At 39.2% G+C, this 16691-nt stretch overlaps 1 protein-coding gene across 2 annotated transcripts in view; it reads left to right on the top strand.

Annotated features, from left to right (window-relative positions):
• The window catches only part of dgkg (diacylglycerol kinase, gamma), a 142259-nt gene extending 128779 nt beyond the window's left edge, over positions 1–13480 (top strand). For both annotated transcript variants that reach the window (XM_085136647.1, XM_085136651.1), the window contains 3 exons: positions 3406–3526; positions 5005–5065; positions 7030–13480. In XM_085136647.1, coding sequence (XP_084992773.1) covers positions 3406–3526; positions 5005–5065; positions 7030–7128 — 281 coding nt within the window. In that variant the 3' untranslated portion in view covers positions 7129–13480. The remainder of the gene's footprint in view (positions 1–3405; positions 3527–5004; positions 5066–7029) is intronic.
• The last annotated feature ends 3211 nt before the right edge of the window (positions 13481–16691 follow it).

Here is a 16691-nt window from a genome sequence, read left to right as displayed (position 1 = left end):
TCAAATGACATCATCAGTGACCTTTAAGATCATGTCTGTAAATATTAACTGTAAGGCCTCGCACCTGTCGAGCACAGTGAGAACAGAAAATGGAAAAGCCCGGCAGAAGGTTTGATGAAGAGCCACGGCCTGCTAAAGCGTTCACAGTCTCAGAAGTGAGAGGGCGCACTTTGTGTAGCGCATTATTTAACCAGGTCTGCTTGTTTTTGCTGTCGCATGTCTAATGTTTGGGAGAGACACAGTGAATAGAATAGAATAGAATAATCCTTTAATTGTCCCACAAGGGGAAATTTGGTTGTAACAGCAGCCAGAAAGACACATATACAAATAAACAGGACAGAGAACAGAAACATACACAATGTTTTTCTTACATATTTACATTAAGGACAATGGTTACTATAAACAGAGTACTGTAAGCAAGGATAAGAGTGTGTGGACTGTTAATTGCGTGTGCCAGCTCTGACCCTACTGTAGTGACGATGAACTGATCAGAGATGATGACTGAGGTTCCTCGAGCTACCCGTGGAGACCAAATCTGAGTCAATCCCTGGATTCTCATGTTTATGTTTATTTTATATACATTAACACTTAAACTCACAATGCATGTCTGTATTAGCCATACAGGTTCATTTTAATCCACAGTAGGTAAGAACAACACATTTGTTTTCTGAAACTGACATGACTGTAGCTCAGAAGGTAGAGCAGGTCATCTATTGATCGGAAGGTTGGTGGTTCGATCCCTGGCTCCTCCAGTCTTCATATCAAGTATCCTTGGGCAAGATGCTAACCCCAAGTTGCTCTCCGATGCATCCATCGGAGTGTGAATGTACTAAAAAAACACTATTTATAGAGAAAGTGCTTGGGTGAATGTGGCATGTTGTAAAGAGCACTTTGAGTACTACGGCAGAGTAGAAAAGTGCTATATAAGAATCAGTACATTTACTTTAGACATCAAAACAAATACACAAGAAAAATACAGACTACAAAGAAGTGCTGGTGCAGAGCATTTCCATCATGTGACTCAACTTTTACAGGATGTATTTTACCACTGAGAGTCTCCCACGTCATCAGGAGCAATGTAATTCCATTGATGGACACCAGTTCCCGGTGCCTCTAATGCCTTTAATGTGTATTTATTTTTTTCTGGTATCATAAAAAGCTTATAGACATAAATGATTACAAGGGTTATCGCACTAGCTAGGCTGTAACTTCACTGGATGTTATGAATAATTTACTGTTATGAATAATAACAAACGGGCAGCATCCTGTGCAGCATTACAGGAAAGTTACTGTGGAAACTTCCCTTTCAGTGGATCCACACGCTGCTAACTACTCTTGGCTATTTTTCTGGGGGCTTTTTTGTTCCCACCAGCCCAAAAAACCATACCAACCACACCAACTGTGCAGCAACAGCATTAATGTTCTAATTTAATCAGCTGCTTGCCCATTTTTGAAGTTTTTTGAAGTTTAAATAGCCTGCATAAACAGCCTTAGTGCTGCTATGACTACTGTCTTGAAAAGACATGCCAATGTTACCAAATATAGCTTGAAAAGATTTGAATGAATTCTGATAAAACTTTGTAGGGGAGTAGAGTGGGCTCGTGTTAACAACCCTTTAAAATTTAGCTTACATCAACAAAGGTCTTCAAGGTCAACTTAATGACATATTTGCTCATAACCTAAAAATGATCCTTTCAACTGTGCTATGTACATTGTCAACATATAAAAAGTGCCATCTAAGGATTTAAAATATCATTTGACCTCCGAACTCCCCTTTAAGGTCTGTAGATCGATCTGGTCAAAGTGATAATAAATATGTTTCTTAATACCAGACAGCATGTAGGCATACAGGGAACCATATATGAGGATTCTAAATATCACATTATAGTTTGCATTTGGTCTCTAATAACACTGTTCCATTTCACATCTGCCTTTGTCTTTATTTCTCCATCTAATTAAAAAAATAACTCTTCTCAAAATGATGTCCAGTATATTCAAATCGATTTCAACAGGGCAAATAACAAATGCCTGCCCTTTGGTTCTTACTGCACTATAAATGTCTTAAATTGTGCTTAAAAAAATCAAAGAAAACAAGATGACTCTATAGGAAATACAATACTTCTGCCATAAAAGTCAATACTGCCCAAAGAGTGAGCTGAGGTTTGGGCTCCAAGTGCTTCTTCTTTAAGGTTTGAGTAAGACAATAATTTTTGCTTCTTATTCTTCCAACCCAAAGTTGTGGGGACCGTTTTTTTGTTTTTTTTTTCTAGTTTGAAGTAATTTCATGATAAATTAAATGGCAAAATCCCTGCTGCCATAGAAACTGTACATGTAACTTTACTAGTGCTGTCTGTTTTATTAGAACAAATAACTTCAGTTATATCTGGCCAGGGTGAGCTGGAAGCATGCTAGGTGGTAGCTGTGTATGAAAGTTGCTATCCGGTCTTTAAGTGATGACGTGATGAACCCTGCTTCCAGGTCCAAACTATTTTGTGTTTATTAAGTCTGTTTTGTTTTTAACGTGTTTTAATGCTTTGTATCTTGCAGTGATCACCGTCGGCCTCTCTTGGTTTTATTACCACTGTTCATTGTAAAGCTCAGTTTTTAAAACCTTACGATGTAACTACAGCCCAGCCCATGCATGTAAATTAATGACGTATTGTGGATGGATTATTTCAATTGTTCTTCTGACTGAAGTTTGGTCCGTTTACAGCATCCTGCCATGCGATTGCATTTGTCCCTGACCATCGGGAACCCTCACATTAACTGTTATCAAGTGGCAAAAAAGTTAGCATTCATCCTCCAGCTTCACTGTGTTAATGTGTTTCTATTATAGTTTTTAGATATTTTCAAATTCCCTTGAAAACAAGCAGTTTTGAGGTGATACTCACTGTTATGTCAAAAAACACAGTAAAGCAAAGTTTAGTCATTTGACACCTTCAACTATAATATCATACATGCTGCCTCGAGTCCTAGTTGTAGCATTAAGATTGGCTGGTAGCGAAGGTCTTCATTCAGTCACAGTAGGTGGAAAAAGTCGTTCTTAAAGTCCCGAAGAAGTAAATATATTGAAAATTGGATTAAAAAATAAAATTTCACATTTAATCAAAAAATCATGCTAAAAGTCTTTAAAAGATACAAATATATCTGACACTACCATTTGTGTTTGATGGGGCCAGGTTGGAAGCATCATTTCCGGAGATTAAATCCAGGTCTTTGCAGTGAAGAACAATTGCTTTTTCTCACTACTGTGGCACCCCAAGCAGTTACCTTGAGTCACTTGAGAATTTTGACCTTGGCCTCAAATGGAACACATTTGTATTCCAAAAATGTGTATTTTCTTTGTAAATTCCAAAATCATGCCACAGTTTCTATGTCTCCAATACTCTCTCTGTGACCATTCAGACTTTAGTGACCAACTGCTGGAGGTGGTTGGCTTGGAGGGGGCTATAGAGATGGGGCAGATCTACACTGGGCTGAAGAGCGCAGGACGCAGGCTGGCTCAGTGCGCCAATGTCACCATCAGGTCAGCACCTCCATCTCCCTGCTGTTCCTCACATCTTCTCGCCCACTTTGAACGATCCTCTTCCCTTCTGTCACCTTCTGCACTCCGTTCTCCATCCTGCCTTTGTGTCGTGTCACTACCCCTGCCTGTCTTTATCTTCCTTCTGATCAACCAACTGGAAGCTGTACTTGGTGCACAAAATGCATCCATCTCCTATACATGCAGGATAAAAAATGTATTCCTTGCGAGTGTTTTTGTGCATTTTAAAATCCCTGCAGTGTCCAAACAATAACATGCCTGTAGCTAATAAATAATATATTCCAAATGCATGTCGTGCTAAGAGTGTTGTTGGAGCTCTGGGCTGACTCGCAGGCTGACAAATGGGCTGTAGTTTGGAGTTCTCATAGCTAGATTTGGGTTTCATTGCAGGTTTTCCAATTACGCAGAAAAATGAAGATGCTACACTAGTGAACCCTTATTCTTCTTTGTGTATTTATAGAGAACCTTGAGGCTGTTCAGCTGATGTCTCATGGTGGGGAAGATATTATCTCAGGCTGATGAATGTTAATTGTGGTTCTGAATTATGTAAATGCCATCTGCCCATATCCATGTGAGTCTGTGCAGACTCATGTCATGTGTGGCCTATAATTAATGATCGAGGTGATTTTTCCCACGAACAAAAACATTATTTGTTTGCGAAAACAATCTTAGACGCACTGTTGCTGCACAAAAAACGCAGTTTGTCATTCTTATTAACCCTCTGATGTCAAAGTCATCATCAGGGAAGGCCTTAACCTATCATTACATATCAAAATATGTCATTTAAAAAAATTCTTCCAAAAAAAGATGTAAATGCACCTAACTTATTGTTCAATAACTGTTAGAAGTCAATGCAGTAAAGAATTAACTGGATATGATTCGGTGCAAATTCAAACACACTTAGTAGTCTACGCAGCACTCAGTGCTGTGAGTGTTCAGTGAGAGGGTAAAAGTGCCATAAATGTGAGTCCATTTACTGAAATTGTATTGTGGATTGCTTTTTGGTTTTACACTTTATTTTATCCAAAGAATGATCTTGTCGCTTGGCCCATTTAACATGCCTAGTGTGCCAGTTACTGCAGCAAAGAAGTGACATTACAAGTTGTTCTCTCACTTGTTCAATAAACCACCACTAATATTTTCCTAGACCAGAATTAAAGGGGCATTCATCCCAGTCATTCTCCCACACTGTGTCTCTCCAGTCACAGAGGCATGCCTGAAAGTCCTAAACCAACAGTAGTTGTGTGAGTTTAAAGAGTGGGAGTTTGTCTGGGAAAGGGTCTCATGGGAACAGAGGGTGCAGTGTCTCACCCTGTCCTAGGACAGTGTTAACAGGCCTCAGAGGTGTGTGTGACCCTCATAACCCCCAACCCCACCCTGCCCTCTCCTCTTCCACTCTCACTGTCTCTGCCCTCTGCCCACTCTTTCTTGTTCTTCATCCCTCTGATGTCTCTTCACAGGACGTCCCGACGGCTGCCAATGCAGATTGATGGTGAGCCCTGGATGCAGCCTCCCTGCACGGTGAGACTGAACACCACTACACCACAGTGTGCCAGCACTACAGTTTAAATCAATCACTAAAATTAAGATTTAAACTGCACTTGCTCAGGCCCACATTCCATATGACGTAAAGTACTATAGGCATGAATAATGCCTTGATGGAAGACTGTTGCTTTATTCTTCTTCAAATTTCATTTTTTAGAAAAGTCATTGCTCAGATTTGTTCAGACAACTGTCTGGTTTAAATGACTGCTCGTATACACTTAATTACTAATTTGTAATATTCTATATTTGTAAATGAATCTAGCAAAGACAATATTATTTTTTCTCTATTTTGCTGTTGTGTAGACTTGTGCATGTATCAAACTAAATCAAACAACAACAGCAATAGAGTACATACCACCTTCAATATGTGGGTCCATGGTTGACAACTGGTACAGTGTTCCAAGGTTTGAAAGCCTCATCTTTAGTTCTCCAAATATACATATGGCTAAATCTTTGTCTTATCTGATGTAAAACACGGTTCACTTTGGACAGTGATGCTAGTGTCCCAGCAGTTTCCAGTTCATGGCAGGCCTGAGCCTTGGTGCTTTCTAGAGGGAGAAACACAGCCCAGCCCCCAATGACTGAGTTTGCACCTGACAGGCGCAGCAGGCATAGCGCAGTTATTTTGTGGATCTGTGACTGTTCTGGTCGGGCCTCGTGCCAGTCAGGTGACGCGCAAAGACACAAAGCATGACAGTAACCTAACTGCTGTGGTGGGAATGAAGTTAGAGCAAGTGTGGTTGGTGAACCAGCCCATGTTCTAGTGAGGGGATAAAACCAGTTTAAATGTGTGTTTGAAATCATTGTTCAGTCGAAAAACCCAGTTGTGTCCAAGTTTCAGCTGCCAAGCTGCTGAACTGAGGTGGATTTGAAGAATTTGGAGGTAGTCCTCCTTCTTCATTACTTTGTGCAGTGTACTAGTACCAGTGGCAGCAAAACCGATCCAAACCACCTTCACCATTACTTATTCAAATTTACCTCATCAATGTGGCCAAATGGCTAAATCTTTGTCTCATCTGACGTAAAACTCGCTTCACTGTGGACGGTAATGCAAGTGTTCCAGCAGCTTTCAGTTCATGGCAGGTTTGAGCCTCGGTGTTTCCTGGCTTGTTCCTCTAGATCATCTGAGGGTGACGGTTCAGGTCTTCTTGTCAAAGTGGTGACAATTCTAAATAACGTACTTAAATACAATTTGATCTGATGTTAATCAAATCTGGAGTTGGTAATAAATGGCTCCAAGAGAGCTTTCTAACTTGTGGAATTCTACAATAGTTCTTACATCTTCACTGAGTTTCTTGGAGTTTCCCATCGTCCCATTGATTGGTCGAATCCAAATCTTTCTTATGCTGTGGCCAAACAGAATCAAGTTAAAACATCCTGCAGAACCACTAATTAAACTATCTGAGTGTATAATTCTGTCTTTCTGAACTTCTGACTGCAATTCCAAAATTCCAGGTGAGAATGTGTTGGTTGAACTGATTTTATCATGTTCACACTAAACACTACACCAGATTTGACTTTCACTGTGTTTCTCTGGACGTAGTTTAGGGTCTTTTAAAGATTCTCTGGTATCTCAGTGAACGGGCATTTATCCCTAAAACTGATAAAGTAAACTTGCCGTGTAACAGTTCTGTCCACTTCGTCCTCTGCTTACACCCAATCTCCAACACTGTCGTGCCATCAAACATCACAGCAAGAGGAAGTAAATTACTGTCAATTCATTCTCTCAGCATTTCAAACATTTTCATTTCATTTCTTAGCAGACCTTGAGGGAAGGGAAAAATACAGAGCTTTGTTGTGTTATATGAGTTATTTGCAAGGTCACAGTAATTTGCTGTGTGAAAAGCCAGGAAATGACTGTACCAGATAAATCCTGGTAAACAAATCAAAGACATTCACCTCCGTATAGATTATAATTTCTTTCTCTGTGATTTTTGCAGGTCAGGATCACGCACAAGAACCAGGTGCCCATTTTACTGGGCCCACCTCAGAAGACGCCTTTCTTCTTCTTCAAGAAACGCAACCGGAGCCGTGATTAGAACATAAGCATTTACACAAATGAAAAAAACAGACACACACACACATATACAGTACATATATACACACACGCCCACTGTACAGGCAGCAACATGGACCAAATGGTACACTGCACACAGTTTGAACACAGGAATAAAATACGGGCAAGTGGAAAATTCCTCATGTTGGGATTCCTACAGACAATTGATTCCCAAAGTAACCTGTACTGATGGCTAACAAAACAAGAGGACTCTCAGTATATAGTACCGACCTACTCCTGTGTAACAATCATCCTCCAAGTCTTGTCTCAAACTTTTAAATATGGGTTTAGTCTCAGCCACTTTTAACATTTCTAAGACTCTCAGTCTAAACCACCCCCTGCTCAACAAACTCAGCCATATACCAGTACTGCACTGCCTCCTAAACACAACTTTGGCTGCTGGGATTTCTGCACAGCTCAGAAAAGAAATAAAGGAAGTAATTGTGTGGGGATGGAGGGTGTAAAGGAACCAGCTGGTATAATGAGAAAAACTACTACAGTGAAAAACAGGGTTAAAGTAAGAATGGTATGGCAGTAGCTGTGGCTGTTTACAAGGTCAGTGAGTAAATAGAGTAAGATCCACCTCTTTGTTATGAATAATGAAACAGCGGTTGCTTGTAAGAGCTCGCACTCCAGGATGTCCCCACAGACTAGCAACACAGTACAGCCAAGGAAAGGAGAGGAGTGGAAAGCCTCATTCATTATTGACTTATTTTGTTTGTGGATTGTTCGCATTGAGGCGTAACAATGGTCGGGAATAGGTGGAAACATGCAGGGAGCTCAGCCTCTTAGCATGACTGGCCTACAAACAAAAACCCTACAGTATTCGCAGATGTGCAGACGATCTGGAAGTAGACTTCAGGCTGTCTCCATATAAACCAACTAGAGACTAGACTAAAAGTAGAGCTTAGAGACACTCTAGTTCATCTTTGCTTTCTCGAGGAGCTCATTTGTCATCTGTGGCTGCACACCATCACTACGATAAAGATCAAATCAACAGCAGCCGCTGTGCATGCTTCTAGAGGACTGGGATAAGTCCCCTCAAGGGCATAAGAGCAGGGCCCCTGGGGTTTTTATTTACCAGAGCATTGACAAGGGGACTAAATTTATCCTTCTATTTCAGGGAGTGTCTATCTCTCCTTCACTGAAACCTTACCCTTAATAACATGTCAAACATCAATTCACAATGTCAAGTGAGCTGTCAGAGTGCATATCCCAGTGCCAGTAGGGCACTACTGCAAGGTGCCATGTGGTGCGATTCATCATTTGTCAAAACAGAAGGCCGTGTGCCTGAGACGATGGAGTTCATTGTTTAAAGAATGTAACCATATTAAAGTATATTATAATTTATGTGCAGACAAACTATATGTATATTTCTGGAAAGTAGGTGTAGGTCATGTATACTATACACACAAATGTGTTTTTAATATATCATTGTTAATAATGTGGAATTTTTAGCTTAGAGGGGCTCAGATCAGTGTTCTTCACCATGCAGAGCTGCTGCAGTTGTTCTCTGAAGACAGTTTTCTACACTGATGCAGATCGTCACATTTGAATCTACTGTCATGTCGCCTTCACTTTCTAGGTGGTCTTGTACACAGTGAGTAAGGAACAGGGAAAAATTTCGATTTTGCACCATTCATGGCAAAACTATCTCATGGTTCAAATACTTAGTTTGCAGAGCTTTTACAATAATCTTATATCAAAGGCCGTGCAATGAAAGCTGATTGCATATCAGAGTAAGATAAGATAACCTTTATTAGTCCCACGCATGGGAAATTTGTTTTGTTACAGCAGTGGACAGTGCAAAGTTACATAGAAAAAATAGAGAAAAACACTGGAATAAGATATCAATAAGATACTATACATCAATAAATCTAAATGAATAATGTGAGTTTATGGCCGATATATTGACAGAAGCGTTTCAGCAAATAAATCAAAAGAAACGGTAGTATATAGAAGATGAATGTAGCCTCTGGGTCTGACAAGTGAAGTCAATGCCGAAGTGCCTTAAACCTGAATTTGGTATGGTGTCCAGCAGGGGGCGACTCCTCTGGCTTAAAAAGACTTCTGGCTGTATTGAAGTCTATGAGAAAACTGCCCTCAGTCCCCGTGATTTGTGACAAGAGATAACCTTTTCCTGATGAAGTTATGGTCACAGTTGACAGACAAAAGTATTTTTAAATACACCATGATGTTCATTTTGTAATTTGTTTCTCATTAGAGTAAAAAAGAACATGTGAATAACAAATTGGATTGCAGCTCGGCTGCTCGTTCAGATCCACCCTTTGCCTTCACTTCCTGATTCAAAACCACAAGATTAAAAAGCTCACTTTAGTAACTAATGGCTGACATGAGCATCTTTTATACACAGCCTATGCTACAAACATATCTGTAGTCATGCTAGCAGCTACATCTCAGCTGCAGAAGCTCAGAGCAATAAGCAAGTGGTGCAAATGCTTACCTGAACAGCCAACTAATGGTACTTTCAGCCAGTCTGTTTCCATTGTGGTCAAGGATCGACACAACTTAAAAGTGAGTGAATCATTTTGCACCAGCTTTGGCTTGACTTGTCAGTGTGCCAAAACAGCAATGTAGGGATAGCTACTCTGTCTGGGTTTGTCAGCCAGGGTCTGTGAGCAATTCTGCTGAGCAACCATATTGAGCCCCAGCCAACAGTTTTTACGGTTGTCAGAAATAAATACAACAGAGTAGATACTTCTTTTCAGCCTAGAAAGGGCCCCTAGATGGGAAACCAAAACTTCTATGGGAATCCAGTCAATAACCAATTCCCAAATCAGAATCATCCAGCAAGTTACTCATTAACAAGACACTGAAAAGAAGTCTTTGCTAGAAGTCTAAACAATGTTGAGATTTGGTTGAAAGGTGAAAACAGCATATAAAAAGCCTCCTTGCTAATAAATGTGGTCAAAAAATAAAAACGAATTATCTTCAAACCCACAACTTTCACGCTGTCAGACTAGCAATGGAAACAATAACTTTTGATTGTGTGAAAGCTAGTAGAAATAAGCTCACCATGCAACACAAAATTCAATAACATAATTCTCATGTAGACATCTATAAACGGCAAAAACATTTTACATTTAAAAAGTTGCGACTCATGAATAATAACAGTCTGTGTACCTGTGTGATTAAAATCATTTCACAATCAAATCAAATCTCAAATGAATATTGTATTGGAGAAAGAAATCACACAATGCAGACCTTTGACTCTTAGCCTGCTTGGTGACTTCCCATCTCCTTCTCTCCATCTTTTCCTTCTCTGTGGCATGTCATTAGCTTTCTGTGTACCCTCTGAGGTTTGTGTTTTATCCTGTTTGCTTTTAGTGCTCTCTCTATACTCATTGTCCCTCTTCCCTTTGCTCTCTCCACCCAAACAGGTGAGGCAGATACCAGCCTCTCCCTGAGTCTGTGTCTACTGGTCACCAGGTGCTTGCTCTTATTCGATAAGCTGATTGTTGTGGTTCTCTCTCTGATATTCTAGGGACTTCACTTACTCAGATGGCTGTTAATGGGAAATGGTGCTATATAAACAAAACTGAAGTGAACTAAAATTGAATTGAATTTCCTTTTTTGTAGTAAGAAATAAATAAGGTTTATTTATATAGTGCTTCACAAAGTGCTTTACAATACAGAAACAGGTATACACCAAATTAAAATAAACAATCTGGAAAGCACAGTAACCTTTGGTCTTTAACCTGGACCTAGTTGCAGCCAACAAGGATTTTTATGTAGTCTTCAAAAGTCTTTTCACTTTTCAACCAAATTTAAAGATACATTGTTTCAAAGTGTGGGACTGTCGGACCAAATTTAGCCTAGAACATACTAATAACATAGCAAATAGACAGAAAAGCGGGCAACCATCAACTGAAATTGTAAGGGCAGTGGATCAAATACTCGTGGAGACATTTGAGTGTTGACTAATACCAAATTTATGAATGTGTAAATTATTCCAATCACTTCGTGCTTTTCTTTTCCTTTTTTTTGAAAAATAGGGATCGACCACAAAAATCCAGCATATAAAGGTGACATGTGGACCTTGAATGAGATCATTCTGTTTAAAACACTGATCTAAATCTCAAGAAAATGACTAAAAATGTAATCCCAAACAAGTAATGTACACCTCTCAGAGAGTCTAAATGTGTCTGTGTTACAACTAAACAAGATGTGAGTTTGTGGAAAACTGTCCCACTGATATGACTGCAGAGACGCTCTGATGGTGCAAACTGAGCTCCGCCGTAGGGTCAGGCATTCATGCCTTTGTACTCTGGTTCCCTTTAAAAGCATGCCGAGTCTTCCCTCTCGCACCCAGGCCCCATAAAAACACACAAGATGTCCAGCCAAACCCCACCCAAACGTGATCAGCATCATTCAGGACGCTGGGCGGAGTTCAGGTTCATCATTTCATTCAAATATAAAGCCATTTAGCCTAACTGGTAAATAGTACAATACTGTGGAGATGTCACAACAGCATATCGTTATCCTTTAATCGGAGCGAGTGGAGCCTGGGTGCAGGGAGAGCTCAGTGATGAAAGAGTGCATGTTTACAGTAACTTTACATTTATTGAAAGAATGGTTTTAGACAGCTATATTACCATGTGTACATATTTGTTTACAATATTTTATCTGAAGTTAACTTACATCACCGCATGCCTGCTGAAACAAACTGAGAGTGAACAAAAAGGAGAGTGTGGATCAGACTAATCAGACTTATTTCTCTGCATTAAAAAAGCATAGCACAGATTTGTTTGTCGTGTTTCTTCATTTTTCTCCAGGCAGTCTAGTTACGTTAGAAATAAAGAAAGAAACCGAATTCCCACGTGAAGCTTAAATACCCATTTGGGATTTATCACCAAAGCAAAGGGCAGACAGCATGAATGCCCTCATAGAGAGCCTGAGTGATTTCTCAGTGTGTGTCACCGCTCATATCTATTCTTGTTCTTTGGAGAAATCAGTTGCCTTAACAAATAAATGGACTCGCTCTTTTCTCACAGCTTTGCACCGGCCTCACAGGAGTCGGAGAAAATCACCGTATCACATACAGAATGAATATTTCTTTCAGCAGGATATTGTTCTGAAATCGACAATTTGCTTTAGCAACAACCAGCAACAGCTAATTCAATTTTTACAATCCAGCAAATTCATTTTGAGCATGGTTAACATTGTAGTCTAACGTAATTTCACTCGGCTGACCTTTACTGGCAAACAGGGGATGTGATACAGTACTTTCTAATGTTAGCTGCTGATTGATTTTCCTGAAGCAAGTAATATCTAGAGATATGCCTGCAAAACGACTTAAAAAGATCTAAACTGCTGTTGCTATCGTGGTTATCGTAGTCAGCACAGGTTTGTTCTCACTGAATATTGACGTTTACATTTTTAAATTGAGTAATGTCATTAAATATCTGGGCACATGGGTTTAGTTAGTAATCTCTTGAAAGTTTTGTTTTTGCATATGATTTTTATGAGTGAATAATATTTTTGTGCTGTCTATCTCTCAGCTCGCACACGCTCACATTTATATGCATGTATACAGGGGAGATGTAAAGATCTTCTTGTGGAATTTGTTTATAGTAAAACAAATCTAATATCACTGTTTTCCCACTTTTTAGACTTGGACTTTTTGCAAAATACAAAACCTTGAGAAACGTCAAATATATTTTATACATATTTATAAATATTTCTATCCTTGGATCCTACCTGCTTAGCTTTGCACAACAGACAGATCAGAATAATTCTCATTTATCTTTTACTGGACTTTTATGCAGCAGCACGCAGTACTGCAGTACTATAGAATTCACAGATTCTGTCCATCGTGACTTGCTCCTCATGGAATTTAGCTGCTTGTGCTAGTAATTCTACTTATTACCGCCTCTCAAATATGTGGAATTGTAGCTGGTTCTCGATGAAACAGGTTCTGCACCAGCATCATGTTGGTTGTAGGGGCTGGAACATTGCCCAGCTGATGCTGGGCAAATAGTATCAGTTCATGTTTACCCTTATTGTAGAGTAGAGTATAGAGGTAAAGGCTCCAAAGAATGGAGGCAAAATTATTTCAACTATTTCAACTTATTTCAACTTTTTTTGAGCTATATATAAATATATTCACTCTCTGAACACTTTTTAAAAAAAGTTTTTGCAAGAAACAGAGGGGAGCAGCACACAAGTGAACATGAATAAAATAGGTGAGAACATTCACAAAAAGAAAATTAGCAACAAAAAGGCCAATGCAGAGAGACAAGAAGACTCATCCTAGACATCAGTAACAGAGAATAAGCAGAAAGATGAAACAGAGGGAGATGAAGCCACGCAAACACTGAGGGAATTAGACACACCAGAAAGAAGGAGCTGAAAATAGAAACTGAAATTTAATAAAAACCAAGAAATCAAAATGACCACTAGAACAGTACCGTGCTCTACAGGGTATCCAAAACTTCACAGAAACTAAACAGACATCAGAACTCAGATATACATACAGCATGAAGTAATACTCAGTACAGAGTATAGCTGGGTGAAGCACCTTGATGATCACTCACTGTTTTCTGTGCTGTGCTGGCATGTGAGGTTGTGTGTGTTTGCATGTGACAGGCTACAACAGACATGCATCAACACAGTGGACTCCATATTTACCTAACCCTGAATAAGATAAGAGCTTAGAGAGTTACAGCTAAGACATACTGTAAGAAAATGATGACAGTATCACAGACTAGGGAACTTCTGGCATCATTGGTTGTACATTATACAAAGGACAAGATTATCATGTAATAACAACAGTTATTACATACATAACAACAGTAATTTGAGTCTGTCAAATTACAGAATAAACTGTCTGTGATATAAACCCTCTCTCCTGCCTCGGGGTCATGACTGAGGATTTTAGACGATAATACATCACCATGTTATCTAGATCTCGACTGAGTTAAAAGAGGCTGAATGACCAGTCTCTGCAGTGAGTGCGGTCTATCTTTACACTATGTCACCCTCACTGTGTGCTAGCTGTTAACATAGCTTCTGTTTGCATTCTCTCATATGTTTCCAACAAAGTTCAAACCAAGAAAACGGCATAATTTGTTTAAACCATGAAGTCAGTTTTCGTTTGGCTTGGTTGATTTTACATTAAATCACATGGTTGTATGTGACTTAAACATAATACAGTAACTTGGTCGTGAGTATGATTCTGATTTATACTGGAAGTAAATGTTACAATTTTTAAAGAACAAATAAAACACAGCGACAGTGACAATGATGTCATTTAACCTGTTATATCTTCGAAGCATCCAAGTTTGATGCAACAGAAATAGAGTTCAGCAATTCTACAAGCTAGTTATTATAATACAGGGTGTTCCAGGACAAGAGGTTCATCTTCAAAAAACATCTGCAGGAGGCCAAATCATATATAGAAATGAGTAGCTAATCTTTTGTTACATGTAAATGATTGTTTTATTTATGTACTGTATGCATTATAGCTTATTGCCACAAAAAATAGGGGTTAAAGGGTGAAACTATGACACAGACAACAGTGGTAGGTAGATTTTCCTAGGAGCTGATTTCTGGAGATCCAGGAGACAGATGCAGGTTTTCAGGTGAGTGGAGTTCCAAGGACAAGTTTGGCTGATGTACAGGAGGGATACAGAGCACAAGGAACCCAAAGGTAAGCTCAAAAACAGTGAGCCCAACATGCTGCTGCTTGTACTACTGTAAAAACCCAACAAAGGAAAAATAAATGAACCTCTCTTTAAGTACTCCAGGTGAGTGATTACTGAGGTGGAGCAGGTGTGTCAGCCAGATCCAGCTGGAACTGGTAGTGCATACCTCTCGTATGTCCTCACAACTTCAGAGAAACCTTCTTATTCACACACACACAGTTACACACACAGTAACACACACAGTTGGTTTAAGAAAGGGGGAGAAAGTGGAGGCTGGTTCTGAAGGCAAGTGGAGACAATGACGTGTTTTATTCAACTAATCTAACTCACAGTGTTTTGTTAATTTTGCTGCATTGACTCTGTCTTTATTTGTTTGTGACTAAGTGACACCAGCAATCACTTTCCACAGTTGTGACAGAATTGTGTTTCTGTCATTGCAATTAGAACATGTTGCTGATTAGCATGTCTAACATGGAACTTATCAGTAAAACATTAACTGAAAGCACACTTTTCTGCCAGAGAGCTGGTCTTGCAGCACCAATCCGGACTACAGCATCAGCATTATTGCATTTTTATGATTATTTTTAGGCACCGTCAGCAATTGGTAGCAGAGGGTAGGAAGACACCGAGTCGTTTTACACAGAAAATATTCAGGACAAAATTGACACACAGTGTGTTTATTGCCATTTACTGTACAGTACCATGCAAAATTCTTCAGAGACCCCTGATTTCTTTATACTGTGCAACGGGAAATTTGAAAACTCCAGAGAATATAAGATAAAATGGTTTGTACAATTCCAATGAGCTTGAAAGTCAGTAATTGCTATGATTTCCTTTATTCTTCAGAGCAACCGGAAGCTTCATCAGCAAGCTTTTTCATCATTTCTTTAAGTCAGGCTTGGCCAACCCCAGGACTCGAGGGCCGTTGTCCTACAGGTTTAAGAGCTCCCCCTGGGTCTACACACCTGAATCAAATGATTAGTTCATGACCAGGCCTCTGGAGAACTTCAAGACAAGTTGAGGAGGTAATTTAACCATTTAAATAACCTGTGCTGATCAAGGACACATCTAAAACCTGCAGTAATGTTGAGTTCTGGGCTTTGGGGAAGCCACTCCATGACTGATAGTGTTGTTGGTGGATCAAAATCTGGCAGTGCTTTTTATAATTCCATCAATTTTGACAAGATCCTGAACATCATTGGGCAAAATGCAGTCCCAAACCATTACAGAACCTCCCTGGTGTTTTATAGCTGGCTCCTTCAGTAAATTCAACCAAAGAAATTGGAAGATTTGATTGGAAGCCTGTCCATAATAAAGTGCCCAAAGATACCATTTAAAATGGTTTCTTTGCCAAGTTGTCTGTCATGTGCAGATAAAATACTGGTTTCTCCCTCTTCTCTTTAATGCTTGAATGATTCATAAGTCAATGTTAAATGGCTTAACAAACAAAAAACATCCCTTTGAAAATAGACATGAACAAGGACTGGACAGAAAATGAGTGAAAATCTGCCAGAAGAAAAACTTTTTCTCAAGACCACTTTAAAAGTTACAAGAAGGTCTGGCTCCTTGGAACCAAATTGTATAGAAACAAAAAAAAGAGACCAAGAGACCAGTGTTTATTCATTTTAATGGAATAATATTTGTTTTGTCTTCTTTGTTCTTTCTAAGAAATTTGAAGAAGTTTCTACTACAGTAAAAGCAAGTGCAGGCGTTTGTTATTTGTCCTGTTCTAACCTACTTTAACATACTTGACATCGTTTGGGTATAATAATTTCTTTATTTATGTGGATATATTACATTGTAGTACTCATTTCATTGTTTAATAACATTTGTTTAAATGTTTCGTAATAAGTACTAAATATGCAGTAAGTAAAAGTTT

This window comes from Neolamprologus multifasciatus, chromosome 16, assembly GCF_963576455.1.
Source record: "Neolamprologus multifasciatus chromosome 16, fNeoMul1.2, whole genome shotgun sequence".
In the NCBI taxonomy this organism is placed as follows: domain Eukaryota; kingdom Metazoa; phylum Chordata; class Actinopteri; order Cichliformes; family Cichlidae; genus Neolamprologus; species Neolamprologus multifasciatus.
Note: the sequence above shows the minus strand (reverse complement) of the source record. Positions and strands in the feature narration are given on the sequence as shown.